At 49.7% G+C, this 14,327-nt stretch overlaps 1 protein-coding gene across 1 annotated transcript in view; it reads right to left on the reverse strand.

Moving 5' to 3' along the window:
• Positions 1-14,327, reverse strand: part of GALNT16 (polypeptide N-acetylgalactosaminyltransferase 16) — an 83,688-nt gene that overhangs the window by 28,503 nt on the left and 40,858 nt on the right. Inside the window, exon 2 of the mRNA XM_004681749.2 lies at positions 2,689-2,846. Within this exon, the coding sequence (XP_004681806.1) occupies positions 2,689-2,846 (158 nt within the window). The remainder of the gene's footprint in view (positions 1-2,688; positions 2,847-14,327) is intronic.

The following is a 14,327-nucleotide window of genomic DNA, read 5'->3' on the forward strand; positions in this document are numbered from 1 at the left end:
CATACTTCTTTTTTATACAAGAACTGGGGTACAGGCCAAAGGTGTATTAGTGGGGGGTGGAGAGGATTCACCAGAGACAGAGTGGGGAGCAGAACAGGCAGATTGAAACATACTGCTGAGGGGAGCTGTGGGCCAGACAGGAGAGGTCTGCCTCGCCATGTGGGTCACCTCCCTGCCCGGGGATCGAACTCATGCTGCAGTGCCTTCCATAGTGCTTTAACCCCTTGAGCCACATTCACTACTGCCCCACCCCCTCAGGAAGGGGCTTGGCTGCTGAGACAGGGAGTGCTGGGAGAAACAGCCACTTCCTGAGTGCCCAACCTCCAGCACTGATCTCTAGGGCCTATGTTGCTTTTCTTGAACCCCAACTATCTGGTGACCAGGAAGGAGGGAATCTGGAGAGCAATGTCCATTCTTCACCAACCTACTTTCACTGCATCTGGAGGGAGGACTTAACCTCCTCCCCACCCCACTCTTCACCCTGCATTTCTCTGCGACGTAGATTTGCTGGCTCCCAGGAGCCAAGTGCCTGGGAAGGGTTTTGTGCCATGCCTGTGTTTTGAGTTTGGGGCTAGTGGGGTTTTCTCCGATAGATCTGTCTTATATGGATTAAGTTTGTTTGTTCCCCTTAAGGGGGCCTACATAGTTTAGGGCTGAGCCAGAAATAAGTGTGATAGTTTTGAGTTCAACAGACATGGGAGGGTCAAGAGAAAGAGGGTGGTCCATGCCAGATGGACCATGGGAGGCCCTGCCCGCCAAAGCCACTCCTTCCTTGCCCCTGCCCCCAACACAGGCACACATATACACATGTGCACAGGCACGGGAGTGTGTGACACACCTTCTCATCCACCTTGGGCTTCTGAGAAGCCCAGGTAGCAGCAATGGGGAAGGCCAGGTAGCAGCTACCTTACCAACCCACCACTGACATGGCTTCAGAGAATCTCATTTTTAAATTAACAAAGGCTCGAGAGGAAGTTCCCCTTTAAGTTCCCTAGTAAATAGGTGGCAGAGATGGTGAGATGATGCAGGTCAATCCCTCACTCACAGATTTGAGGCAGCAGGTCCTCCAGGCCCTGGTGCGCAGGTTGGCTACAGCTAGGGCTGCCCATGAAAAGTTTCCAAGTGAAGCCTCATGGACGTGATTTTTAGACTCCACAACAGACAGGCATGAGGGAAGAATGCCCCGGGGCTGACTGAGAAGAAACTCCAAAGCCTGAAACTGGCCGTTAGATCTGGGTAGGGGCCCTCCCCAGTAGCAGGCATTAGGGCTTCCTCTGTTGGTAACATGAGTGATTTCTGGAGGCTGACAGTGCCAGGTGACAGGGACGGTGAGGAGGACCTGGGAGCCCCCTAATCCCATGTCCATCTCACCTTGTGCAAGCATAAGCCCACTGTACCACAGGCACATCTCCATGAGTGACAAGGAAGGTGCCAGAAGCAGACCCCTTCTACACCTTTATTGTGAGAACAGTCTCTACGTTCGCTCCGATCTGAAAAATTTAAGTGCTTATACATTCAATTCTTGTCTCTGCTTATTGGCTTTTTTGGATAGTGATGGGGGCAGGACCCAGCCCTCTGCCCACCAACATTGTCCCACATTTATCTTGTGCTCCAGGGCAACTGCTGCAGAAGGAAAAGCACTCTTGACCCAAGGCATTCTCACCTCCCTTCAAGAGGGCCACACAGAGGCATAAACCGCGTGTGTGGCTGAGTCCCATGCAGCCCACGCTGGTCATTCCAAACTGCTGCCCTATCAGTGGGGCCCCGCAGGCCCTCCCTGCCCTGTTAGATGTCACATGGAGCACAATTAGAGCCAGCCTCGGTTGTCAGGAAACCTCCCTGGGAGGAAGGACTCTGAGAGGAGCTGTGAAAATGCACGTGTATGCACAGACACGCAGACACGGAGAGGAGACTGTATGTGTAGAAAGGAGGAAGGTGGCAGCAAGAGCCCGGGTGGCGAGAAGTACCAGGTGAAAGTGATCAGGCGGGGAAGCGGGCGGGAGAATTCACTCAGGGTAAGGAGCCCAGACTGGTCCAGATGGGAGGCCTGGCAGAGGAGAGACTGGATAATCTGGACAGGATACAGCAGGGACTGCCCCAACTCGCTCGCTCCGAGGGGGAAGCCAGGGCTGATGTTGGAGCGGAGGGTGTGGGGTCCTTCTCACCTACTGCAGTGGGAGAACTAGGAGCAGGGCTGGGCAGCATTTCAGGGAGTTGTTGAGGAAATGGGGCCAGGGCTGTGTTAGGGAGAGAAAGAGGAAAGGGGTGCCAGGGTGGTGCACAGCAAGCCCTTGTTTCAAAGCTCCCAGGCTGGGGCCTCTCTTCACCTCAGGGATGGCCAGTAAGGTGCCCACAACATCTGGTTCGCCCACCCCCTCGGACCTCTCTAGGGTGCCCTGGGAGGTCATTCTGGCTGGACTCCAGATTGAGGTGCTAACAGACATCTCTGGCCTGGGCTGGGAAGTCTCCTTAGTCTTTGCCGGCCTTCCCTCAGCGGGTCATTGGTCAGGAGACCCGTGAAATAAACAGAAAGCCCTCTGAAAATGGAGGTTCGAATGTCTCAACAACTAGATTGAGTCTAACGAAGTTTTTTCATTTTTTAAATCCACGTGACTGAAAGAAAACAAGCCAGCAGTGATGGCCCTTCCCTCCACCTCCGTTTCTCCGTTGGCATGATGGAGGCCGTACCTATAATGGCGGGTGTCCCGGATGGGCCTGTCTGGACTCAGCTTGTCGCTCTCCAGCTGGTTGAAGGCGTGCTGCCTGTAGGGGTCTTCTCCGGCCTTCAGCTGCTTGGCTGCCAGGTATGCCTTCTCATCAAAGCCTCTAGAGGGCGTTCCTGTCACCTGAGACAAAGGTCAGCATCAGCGGGGCGGGGACAGCCTGTGTGTGAGGAGCTCAGCAGTAGCAGGTGGGAGGCACCGAGCTGGGTCTCAAAGGTCCTTCACCCCCAGCTCCGTGAACACTATGGTTGTTTCCCCCATTGTACAGGTGAGAAAACTGAGGCTCAAGAAGTTAGAAACAGAACCTGCGTGAGTGGGGGTAAGTGGGAATTGAGTACTCGTCTTGCTCACTTTTGCTCTGTACCTAAACTGTTCTGAGAAGTAAAGTTCATTGAAAAAAAAAAAAAGGTAGTAAGTCAAAAGTTCTGGATTCAAACTGATTATTATTCTCACTCTGAACCCATCATCTACACCCCTTGTCTTCACTCGCTTTAGAACTGGAGACTTCCAGAGGGCAGCAGACCCCCAAGATGAGGCGTTCAGAGGGACCACAAACCAGACTGGAGGTCACCAGTCAACATGCAGATTGACAGCCTCCTGGGGTGCACCTGGGCCTGACCCCAGTCTAGGCATTAAGGGAACACCTAAGCAGTGACAGCCAGCGCTCGGACAGGCTGCAGCAGAAGCGCCCAGGCCCCCATGGACACGTGCCCCTGCTGCCAGAACTCAGCTCACAGTGATGAGTCTCCCCCAGACCCTGCTGAAACTGCCCCATGTCAGGCCTACTGGGCTCACGGGCATTGCGTGCTGGGGAGTGACAATGACAGATGCTGTCTACCTCCTTTCTAGAAGCCACTCCTGCTCCATGCTCCCAAAGTCCCCCCATGAAAGACACTGGGCAAGAACACATATGAGGTGAGTGGTTGGGTGGATACATCCTGACATCTCATGATTTGAACCAAACTACTGGCCGATGTCCCCAGGGTGCCTTGAAATCCCATCCGCTGTGAGCACGCCCCATCCCCAGCCCTCACCTGGGCACACGCACACTAGAGCCATGGGCTCACAGAGGCACTGGAGGGTGGGTGAGAACTGGCCGTGCAGAACCCTTGCGCGGGGACTCCATCACAGGCCCGTGGTCCCAGGAAGGCAGCAGGACCTCGGGTAGGGGGCGGACGTGTTGGCTGATGCCGGGGGATGTCTATCGGCAGCCCAGGGCCCCCATGTTCCTCGGAGAGCCCAGCTCTCCACCATCCTGGACATAAGTGCCAAGGGCTCCAGGGAGCTCTTATCTCCTTAAAGGCTGCATTCTGCTGTGTTCACGCACTCCTGGACAGGTTGCATCCTGCTTCATGGGCCCAGAGTCAGTGAGAGACCTTGTGTGCACTGGACCTTGGTGCCAGCAGCTGCTGCACCGTGATATCCTGAGCTGTCGCCACGCTAGGGGCTGGACAGATGTGGCAGAGCCCACATGGACTTGAAATTTATTTGAGAAAAGGGGAGGAAAGTGGGAGGGAATGAGAGAGGAAGAATTTTCTAATGACGCTGAATTGCCAGAAGCATCCAAGCAGCTCAACTTTGAGCACAGGAATGTCCCTTCCAGCAGAGGAAAGAATGGGTGCTAACCCTGCCTCTTCCTCCAGCCAAGGGATGTGGTAAGCAGGCTCTAGTCGATGGCTGGGCAACTAAAATGAAAGTAAAACTTCAGAGGGGTGATTTTTTGGAAGTTTCCAGAGGCCACTTGATTACCCAGTAAGTCTACTGTGGGAAATAACCATGTTTGTTTATTTAGGGTTATGGCCACTCTGTGGGCTCAGCAAACCTCTGAGCCCTCAACCTACATCATCCAGTGCCCAGTAAACATTGACTGGAACCTTCCATCTACCAGACGCTGCGGCACCCTCTCCCAGCTTCCAAGGATCACCTGAACACTCATTTACCTGCTTGTGAATGCTTGAGTTCATGACTCATTCACCCAACCTCTGCTGAACGCCTCCCATGGGCTAGGAAGTGGAAGGCGACTTCCGAGACCACTGTTCCCCTGTGCCCAACCCCAACCACCTGCTCTCCTCCTCTTCACCTAAAGCTTCATACAGGCCACACAGAATGTTGTCGAAAGCGTCTGCCTCGGTCCTTGAAATTGAGTCAGCCTTAAAGACACTGTCAGGAAAGTCAGCTGCTCCCACCTCTAGACCCTCAGACTCTGATGGTCCTGCCCTCTCCCAGGTGAGACCCTTCACCTGTGACATCTTTACCTAGTGAAGTAGGGCACCGTGAAACTACGGCCCATGCCTTCCCAGCTCCTCTCCTGTGTTAACCCTGTTGTCCCCAGGATTTGGAACTGAAACACTATTGGGCCCTGTGTTAGCCAAGCCGGGGAGACACGGGCAGGGCAGGAAGCCCCTGGCAGGACTTTCACCTCCTCTCTGTCTAGCCCTTCCCTGGTCTCACCCTGTCACCACCCAAGCTCCGCTCCTGTCGACCCCTCAGCCCACACATCCACATTACAGTTCATTTCCTTCCAGCTCTTCAACTTTCCTTTTAACCTTTTTCTTTGATCCCGAGATGTCCAGGACTTTAATCCCATTCCCACTCTTATCTCAAATCTCCAATGTCCTCACTGATCCCCCAAAGCAGTTGCTTTCTCCAAACCACACGTCCATGGTCACCCTTGGCGCCTTTCCCAGGCTGGACATCCCTGCCCTGTGTCTCCAAGGTGGTACTCAGTGGCCAAGCCACTAGTTATTAACAGCATTTATTCAAAGACATTGTACAAGAGGCTGGGAAGATGGGAATGAACCAAAAGCAGTTTTGTTCCCAGAAGAGAAACTGAAGAACCTGATGCCTTTCCTCCCCTGTCCACACCAGGCCAGGCCATGGAGAGTGAAGAGGAGCACGAGGAGGTAGAGGACTGAGCATGGGTCCTGGCCCCACCTCAACCCCATCGAGGGCGAGGGCGAGGGCGGGAACCCAGACTGAGGGTGCCTGCTGTGTCCCCTCTCCCTCGTGGGGGGAGCTGCGTTCCCGCTCGCTGCCTTCCCATCACACTGCTCACTCACATGCCAGCTGGGGTAAATGCATCCTCTGGCTCTGTGGGCCCAGGAAGAGCTAAGCCCGGATCAGGTAGAGAGCCCCGAACCGCCCGACTTGGAGCCCCTGGGTGGGACTGGGTGGCTGCCCCTTCTGGAGGGTGAGGGCCTTTGAGGCACACTGTGGCCGTCTTATGTCACAGGGCATGGACATCTGTGCCTTTACTTCTCTCTTTTCAACTAGATGGTGAGTTCCTGCCGCCTGAGCAGGTGTGGCTGTGTCAAGGATTGGACGAGGAAGGGATACCTCAAGCAGAGCGCCTGTTCTGACTTACATACAAGCAGCTGGGGAGGAAACCACAGCAATCAAAGGAACCCTTTAGACTCCTTGGGAGGGGCCAGCCACTCCATGGACCGAGCATCTCCCAGGGCCCTTTCCCTGGCCTTCTCCAGCCTTACAGCCGCCTTCTGTTCCTTGAGCTGCTGGAGCCCTTTCCCTTAACCCTTTTGCTCCTGCTGTCTTCTTTCTGGAAGACTCTTCCCTGCGTGTCTGTATGGCTCCTTCTGCAGCCCCTGCAGAGCTCTGCTCAACTGCACCTTCTCTGTGAGCATCCCCGACCACCATCTATAAAATCATGCACCCCCCTTCACCTCCCACCCCCCTGCCTTGCTTTATTTTTCCCTTCTAGCACTTACCATCTTTGGCACCTTAAGTGTATTTTGCATTTTTGTTTAGCCAAATTCATTTCATTTTATCGACTGCTTCCCTCCACAGGTATATAGGCTTTGCCAGCTCGGGGCTGTCTGTTTTAATGCTGGATCCAAGGTCCCAGTCCATGCGAGTCAAAACCCACGGCTGATGGTTACTCGTACATGAGGGATGAGCCTTGTCACCTGCTCTCCTCACACACGCTCCTGTGAACACACTTGGAACTGAGGTCACCCAAGGGAGGCCAGGGTAGTTGTTACCTGCCTGAGGTAACAACAACTCTTCCCCACTCCAGTACTTCTGGTTGAGCTGCCAACCAACCAGCACCTTACCCACCAGCACCTCAGTCACCGCCACAGCGGGCAAGACCCAGCCAGGCTGATCCCATCACTACATCCCAGACAAGGCTTGGTTTGAGAATGGTTACTTGACTCAACCCCAACTATTTAGAAGTTTCTTGAGACAGATTTTTCTCTAAGATGAGCTCTTTTTGTCAGCAATGCTGAGCCTGGGAGCTGAGCCTTCCTGCCCAGACATAAAGAGTCTTGTCTGGAGAATGAAACAGAGAAGAAGCAATCAGAGCCAAGAGATGGGAGGAAACCACTCTCAAGATACAGTTTGTGGTCCCTGAAACCCATCTCTTCTCACCCAAATTCACCTCTGGTTTTTCTCTATCTCTTTCTTTTCTTTAAAGATTTACTTATTTATGTTTACAGAACTGGGGTACAGGCCAGAGGTGCAGAGGTGGTGAGAGGATTCACCAGAGACAGCTGGGAGCAGAACAGGCAGATCGACAAAGTACACTGCTGAGGGGAGCAGCGGGTGGGTCAGGAGAGGTCTGCCGCAACACGCCATGTGGATCACCTTCGGGGCAGGGATCAAACTTGTGCTGAAGTGGCTTTAGCTTCTTAGTGCTGTGCTCTAACCTGCTGCGCCACCAGGGAGGGCCCTTTCCCCATCTCTTTAACTCGGGCTTTCATTTGTTTTTTTGCTTAAATTTGTTTGAGGTGGGTGTCCTTCTCCAATAACTGAAAGTTCAGAGATAGAGTCCTTCAGAAAATTATTCTCCAAAAGTAAAAGACAAATTGTGAAAACCCAACACTTGAGCCACGGAGGGCAAGGACAGGGTGTGGGGCAGCCATTCACTCCAAGCCATGGGCCCCTGACCAGCGGGCAGGTCACTCCCTGCTGGGGGTGGGGGGCAGGGCTGTGATCAGGCTGGGGAGCAGCGAGGGGTTCCAGCCAGACTGTGGCTCAGGAGGCCCTCGGCTGCCCTGGCAAGGCGCAGGGGGAGGGGAATGCGAGCGACAGCCTGATGGCTTGCTCCCTCCCACAGCCCTGCGTTCTCCCAGGGAAGCTCCAGGCCGGCTGAGGCGCTGCCCCAATCCTAGTCTTTTGTCTTTTTGGGAAGTGCCAAATCCAGCACTCGATGGCCAAGAAGGTCAATCACATCTGAAATTGTTTAAGCTGAAAGAATGACTCTGCTCTATAAAATGAGAAGAATGATTTCTCATCTTGGAGAGTTTTATTTTCAGTCTATCCCTTCGATTAAACTTTGAAATTTGCCTGACTTGTTTCAGCTTCCCCTCACCCCACCGCCCCAGCTAGATCTTTTTATTTCTTCTTGACTGCTAAATTTAGGGAATAAACAGCAAAGGGGAAGGTTAAAATAAGAAAGGAAAATATTTTCCATGTCATTTTCATCAAAAGCAGTTCAACCCAAATACTTAATCTTTGTAAATGTTCTTTTAAAACATACACATAGCCCTAAAATTTCTATTTAAACAACTCCGAGCTCCTTTTAATAACTGCTGCCCAATTCCTCTTACTGCAAGTAAAACAGGTACTTGCTGGGTTTGCCTTTCGCTAAATTTCAACGAAACTCCTGATAAAAAGGGCCTGGTCTTAGTTTATGGATGATTCCTGATTTTTTTTTTCTTTTGACTCTGCCTCTAAACCCCAAACACTTGATGAACAAAACATGATTCCCAACCACTCCCCACTCCCGTGGGAACAAAACCTCATCTGATGCCATGTCCCAAGTTGAAAGACTGCCATTCATTATGAAAGCTGGAAATTAAGTGCATGCTCACCATCTCTGAGCTCCGGGGCTCAGGTTCCACCTCTCCGAATGAAAAGGCAAGCAGATCCCACAGGCCCTTCCTGCATGCAGCTGGGGAAGAAGCCGGCCCCACTGCTCTTGTCTAACCAGACAGGGTGCGGGTGGCACCACAGGCTGGGAATCTCAGTTTGGGTAAGGGGAACTATCCTCAGGGTTTTGAGGGTCCCTGAAGGGCCTGCTTTAGCTGTGTCCATCAACTTCACATCACCTGAGATGCGATTATTATGGGGGTTCATAGCCTGGGCTTTGAAAGCTGATGCCTTAGAACAGAGTACCAGTGATTACCACTCCATGGTCTTAGAAAGTCACTTACCCTTTCTAAGTAAATGGAGACACAAGGTGCTTAGTTAGCATAGTATCTAGCACATGAATTATCATTATCATTATCAATTTTTATTAGCTCACCTGCCTTTTGGTTCTTGGCCAGACATTAGAATCATCTGGGAAGATTTTTTTAAAACCCAGATATCCAGGTTCTACCCAAGACCAATGAAATCAGAATCCCTGGGGGCAGGACATGGGTGTCAGAAGTTCTTAAAGCTCAGCAGGCAGTTTTAATGCTTTAGCAAGACTGAGCCTTTGCTTTATACAAAAACAGGATGATGAGCAATGGCTAGTCATGGCTGGGTGAAATCACTGCACCAAGAACTAGGCGGGACCTTAGAGCTCATTCTCCTTGGCCTTGTTCCTGGGGATCCTCACCATTAGCAGAACCCACTGCCACTCAGTTGGAGCTTCCATGGTTACTATGGAAACCTTTGTAACACTTAGCCCACAGGTCTAGGAGTCTTCAGTTCAATTACACACCCAGGACACAGGGCTAGGGGCTGCCTGGGAAGCCCACCTTCAGCTTCCAGTTACATTTCACAGCACGGTGCATCCCTAGAGTGATCTAACCAAGTCCCACTCGTCAAAGCTAGGACAAGGCACTAGGCTCACCACTCCAGACGGTCTCTGCTCAGATCCAGGGGAGCCCAGGACCAGTCACACTTCCAGGTCTCCTTCCCCACCTCCCAGTACAGGGCAGAAGTCCAGGATGGAGAGACAGAGGGTAATCCTCAGTAGGGGCAGTAGTGTGACAGTTCAGTTCCCACCTGCAGGAGGTACTCTACCAGCTTGAGTAGAGTATCCCTGGATCTGGAAAAGGTCCCAGTACCCTGCCTTATTACCCTCTCAGCCACAGCTGCTGTGGAGCATGAGGACATACGGGCCTCTGGACAGTGATGAGCAGATTCTGCTTGCTAAGAGCCCACCATGAGCTGGATGCTATGCTAGGGATTTAGTTCTGTCTACAAGGAGTCCTGCCAAATGGGTGCTTTCCTTAATTCCATTTTACAGAAAGTGAAACTGAGGCCCAGAGAGAAAGTAACATGTTCAAGGTCACTCAGCTGCTGAGGGGCTGGGCTGAGACTGTAATTAAAGCTGTCGGGTCGCAAAACCAAAACACAAAGCTTTTTCTGTTTGCCTTAATACTATCCCTAGGCTCAGCTGCACCTGCTACCCTCTTCCAATCCTGAGTAGCTTGGCTCCACAGGAGGCTGGTCTCTGGTGCCCAGAACATAGCCAGGGGTTAACCAGAGGCTGTCTCCCTCCTGAGGCAGGCCAGAAGCTGTCTCCCTCCTGAGTCAGGCGTCAGTGCATTAGCTCTGGCCTCAGATGGGACTTGCCGGGGCTGTTGTCTCTAGACCTGACATGGACATGGAAACACTTCTGCTTATGGCCAGAAAGAACATGAGAAGAACAAAAAGTACATGAGTTTGTACTACTCAGGCCCAAACAGCACATTACCAGATTTCCTTGGATCTGCCTGGACCCTTCCTTTTCCCAGCCAGGGTACTCCTGCTACAGTCACAACAAAGGAATGACTGGGCCAACCTCTGTTGAGGTTCTTGTCTGTGTGATCACATGGACGCCCTCACCAACAGGGCCACGGTGCGTAACTAAGGGAAAGGAGCAAACAGCAAACAAACCCTGTCTCGGCCAACGTGCCATGCAGGCCCCTGGCCCACCTGCTCCAGTCACACAGATGTCACATGTTGATATTTGTAAGCTGTCATTTATGATTCATGTGTCTCATATTCAAAATCTAGTGAACTTGACCTGTCAGATACTAGCTGGAAAATAAGAACAGTATCAGGTCACGTACCCCTGAGGACAATTACAACTGTTTCTGAAGTATTTGACTATTTCTGAGGTAGTGAGTCTCCTGCCTCACCCATGAAGGTCAGTAACCAGTGGGTCAGGATCAAATTCAACACACTAGAACTCAGCAGGACCTTGGCCATGGGCTGGGAACCTCAGTTTGTAAAGCTCCTCTGAGCAAAGAGCAGCAAGAGAGTAGCTATTACCGGCACTGTGGGTCAAGTTTAAAAGTAAATTATCAATAGTTCGTGACTAATAGCCAAATGGTTAGGTTATACCCACCAACAGGAGATGGCACTACAAAGGCAGACTGTTATTTTTCTATTTACATTTATTTGTATATATATATATTTTATATCTGTGTTCATTTTTGTACATTTGTTTTCTCAGGTGTAGTCCCCATGAAATTCCCACCACCAATTCACCTGTGCACCATCACCATAGTCCCTTGTGCTCTTCCCATCCCTGTTTTGACCCTCCCCCCTTTTCTCTCCCTCCCCCGTGGAAAGTCTCTGATTTATAGTTGCCTGCTAATTTTGGTTTTTATTTATTATTACTATTTTTTTCTGATCCCTTAGTTGGTTCCCCAACATTCCTCCTATAAGTGAAATCATCCAATATTTTTCTTTTTCCTTTTGACTTACTTCACTGAGCATAATCCCTTCCGGCTCCATTCAAGTTGCTGCAAATGGCATAAGTTTAGGTTTTTGATTGATGAATAATATTCCACTGTGTGCATCTTCTTGATGCAGTCATCTAGTTTTGGGCATTTGGGTTGCTTTCATACCTTACCTATTGCAAATAGTGCTGCAATAAATGTAAGGGTCTAGGTATCTTTTTGAATTAATGTTTTTGTGTCCTTTGGGTAGATTCCTAGGAGTGGAATCACTGGGTCATATGGAAGCTCCCTTTTTAGCAATTTGAGAAATCTCCATACAGTTTTCCATAGTGGTTGGACCAGTTTGCATTCCCAGTGTAGGAGAGTTCCTTTTATCTCCACATCCTCACAAAAACAGACTTAAAGTCAGAACAAGAAAAAAGAAAAAGAAGATGGGGAAAAGCCACCAGCCTCATGTGTGACTTCTAATGGGGTAGGATCCATAGGACCCTGTCCCTAGTCTGGGCTTCTGCTCCTGCCCAGCATTTTATCTAGATACAATATACAAAGTGGCTACCAAATCTAGAAACAGAATTTTTTTTTAAAGATTTATTTATTTGTGCATACAGAACTGGGGTATAGGCAAGTGGTGCAGGGGTGGTGAGAGGATTCACCAGAGACAGAGTGGGAAGCAGAACAGGCAGATTGTCGAAGTACACTGTTGAGGGGAGCAGCGGGCAGGTCAGGAGAGGTCTGCCACGCTATGTTGGTCATCTCCAGGGTAGGCAGGGATTGAACTCATGCTGAAGTGGCTTTAGCTTCTTAGTGCTGTGCTTTAACCCGCTGCACCACCAGAGGCCCGAAACAATAATATTTTTTAACAGACAAAATTTTTTAAATTATTCCTGGAATCTAGGAAAGATGCAATTTTACTCAATGAGAAACCAAAACAAATTGATCCCAGTGTCTCACAGGCGCACAAGCATCGAGCTCAGTAGAAACATGGCTTATCCATCATATCCTGACAGGTCTCACAGTGCACTGGCCACACATGGCTCATCAGCAGCTCCGCCACGATGACGCCATGCATGCAACAGAATCTAAATAAACCACAGAGATGAGACAGGAGATGACTGTCTCGGCTTTCCTTGATGGCTACCCTGGGTTTAAATGAAACCTTAAAGGGAAGACACCTTATTCTTTTTTTTTTAAATTTGTTTATGCATACAGAACTGGGGTACAAGCCAGAGATGCAGGGGCGATGAAAGGCTTCGCCAGAGACAGAGTGGGGAGCAGAACAGGCAGATCGATAAAGTACACTGCTGAGAGGAGCAGTGGGCGGGTCAGGAGAGGTCTGCCGCGCCATGTGGTCACCTCCCGGGCCGGGGATCAAACTCGTACTGAAGCTGCTCTGGCTAACTTGCAGTGCTGCATCTTAACCCGCAGCGCCACCAGGGAGGGCCCCAGGAAGACACCTTATTCTTAAAAAAAAAAAAAAAAAGACTCAGTGATCTAAGATACAAATCTTCTTGGCTTGACCTAATCTACAAACTCAGTGCAATCCTGGTTCAATGATAACTATGTTGGGGGTGGGAAAGACTCAGCTGGAAGCATTTAAACATGAACAAATCATCAAGAGAGCTCCGAAAAAAATTAGCTAGGAAAGCTGGCCAACCAGATATTAAGACTTATTAAAGACTGCTGACTTTATGTAGCAAGATGCCACTGGCATGAAGCCACATTCATCAAAGGAAGAGAGAAATGGAGTCAAGTATATAATACATGGAGAGTCCACATAAGATACAGCTGTACTTCAGACCGCAGGGGAGGGAGGGAGAGAAGGATCATTCAGTTAGGAAAAGTGACTAGACAATGTGGGAAGGATCATTCAGTTAGGAAAAGTGACTAGACAGTGTGGGAACAAATCTGCATGTGAGGGCCTTCCTGGCAACCTACAGGTTACTCCTTAGCACTACTACCAAGAAGGCACTTTGAATCCCAGGTCACGATCAATGGCAACAGCAGACCTTTCCTGACCCGCCTGTTGCTCCTCTCAGCAGTGTATTTCAGTAAATCCTGCCTGTTCTGCTCCCTACTCTGCTACAGTGAATCTTCTTACCTCCAGCCCCCTCACTTTTGGCCTATATCCCAGTTCTTCTATGCCAAAATAAATAAAATCTCTAAAAAATGGCACCTGAATTCATTGTTTAAGCTAACATAAATTTCCGGTGACTGAAATATTTAAATTTAAATAAGAAATGAAAAAGCATAAAATTAATACAAGTTGCTCTTTGTTATCCTTGTTATTTATTTATTTATTTTTTGGTCAGTCTTTATGGAAAATCCAATAGCCATTAAAGAAAGACTACATAAAGACTTGACATTTTTATAAGGCTAAAAACACCCCAAATTTAAGATACAAACAATAATAAACGAAAACATGATCAACCTCACCAATTACTAAATAAAATGCAAAAAGAGCCAATTTCTTGCTAATTTGGCAAATTCAAGAATCATTATTAGTATAATGCTTAGTATATTGAGAATCTGAAGAAACAGAAGTTCTTCTGTTAATGGATTATAAATTGCCCTGACCAACGCTGTGTGACCCATTAGCATTTCAGATACTTCCTTTTGATGCAGTGTAAGTTCCACTTTTAGATAAATCTATACCTGAATTTCCTGAGACAGTCCAGGATCCCCCTATGCTCTCAGGAGTCCCTCCGAATTAGAATTTGTCCTAGTTTAGGCCATCAATTATATTATCACCTGAAATCACTAAGCATTAATTCTATAATTAAACTCACATGAACATGTGAAATGCATGTTTTACAGTAGTATCAATATTTATTAAAAAGACTGGAAATAGGGCCCTCCCTGGTGGTGCAGCGGGTTAAAGCACAGCACGAAGAAGCTAAAGCCACTTCAGCATTAGTTCGATCTCCGCCCCAGAGGCGACCACATGGCGAGGCAGACCTCTCCTGACCCGCCCGCTGCTCCCCTC

The sequence above is a fragment of the Condylura cristata genome, unplaced genomic scaffold, assembly GCF_000260355.1.
Source record: "Condylura cristata isolate star-nosed mole 26May11 unplaced genomic scaffold, ConCri1.0 scaffold00013, whole genome shotgun sequence".
In the NCBI taxonomy this organism is placed as follows: domain Eukaryota; kingdom Metazoa; phylum Chordata; class Mammalia; order Eulipotyphla; family Talpidae; genus Condylura; species Condylura cristata.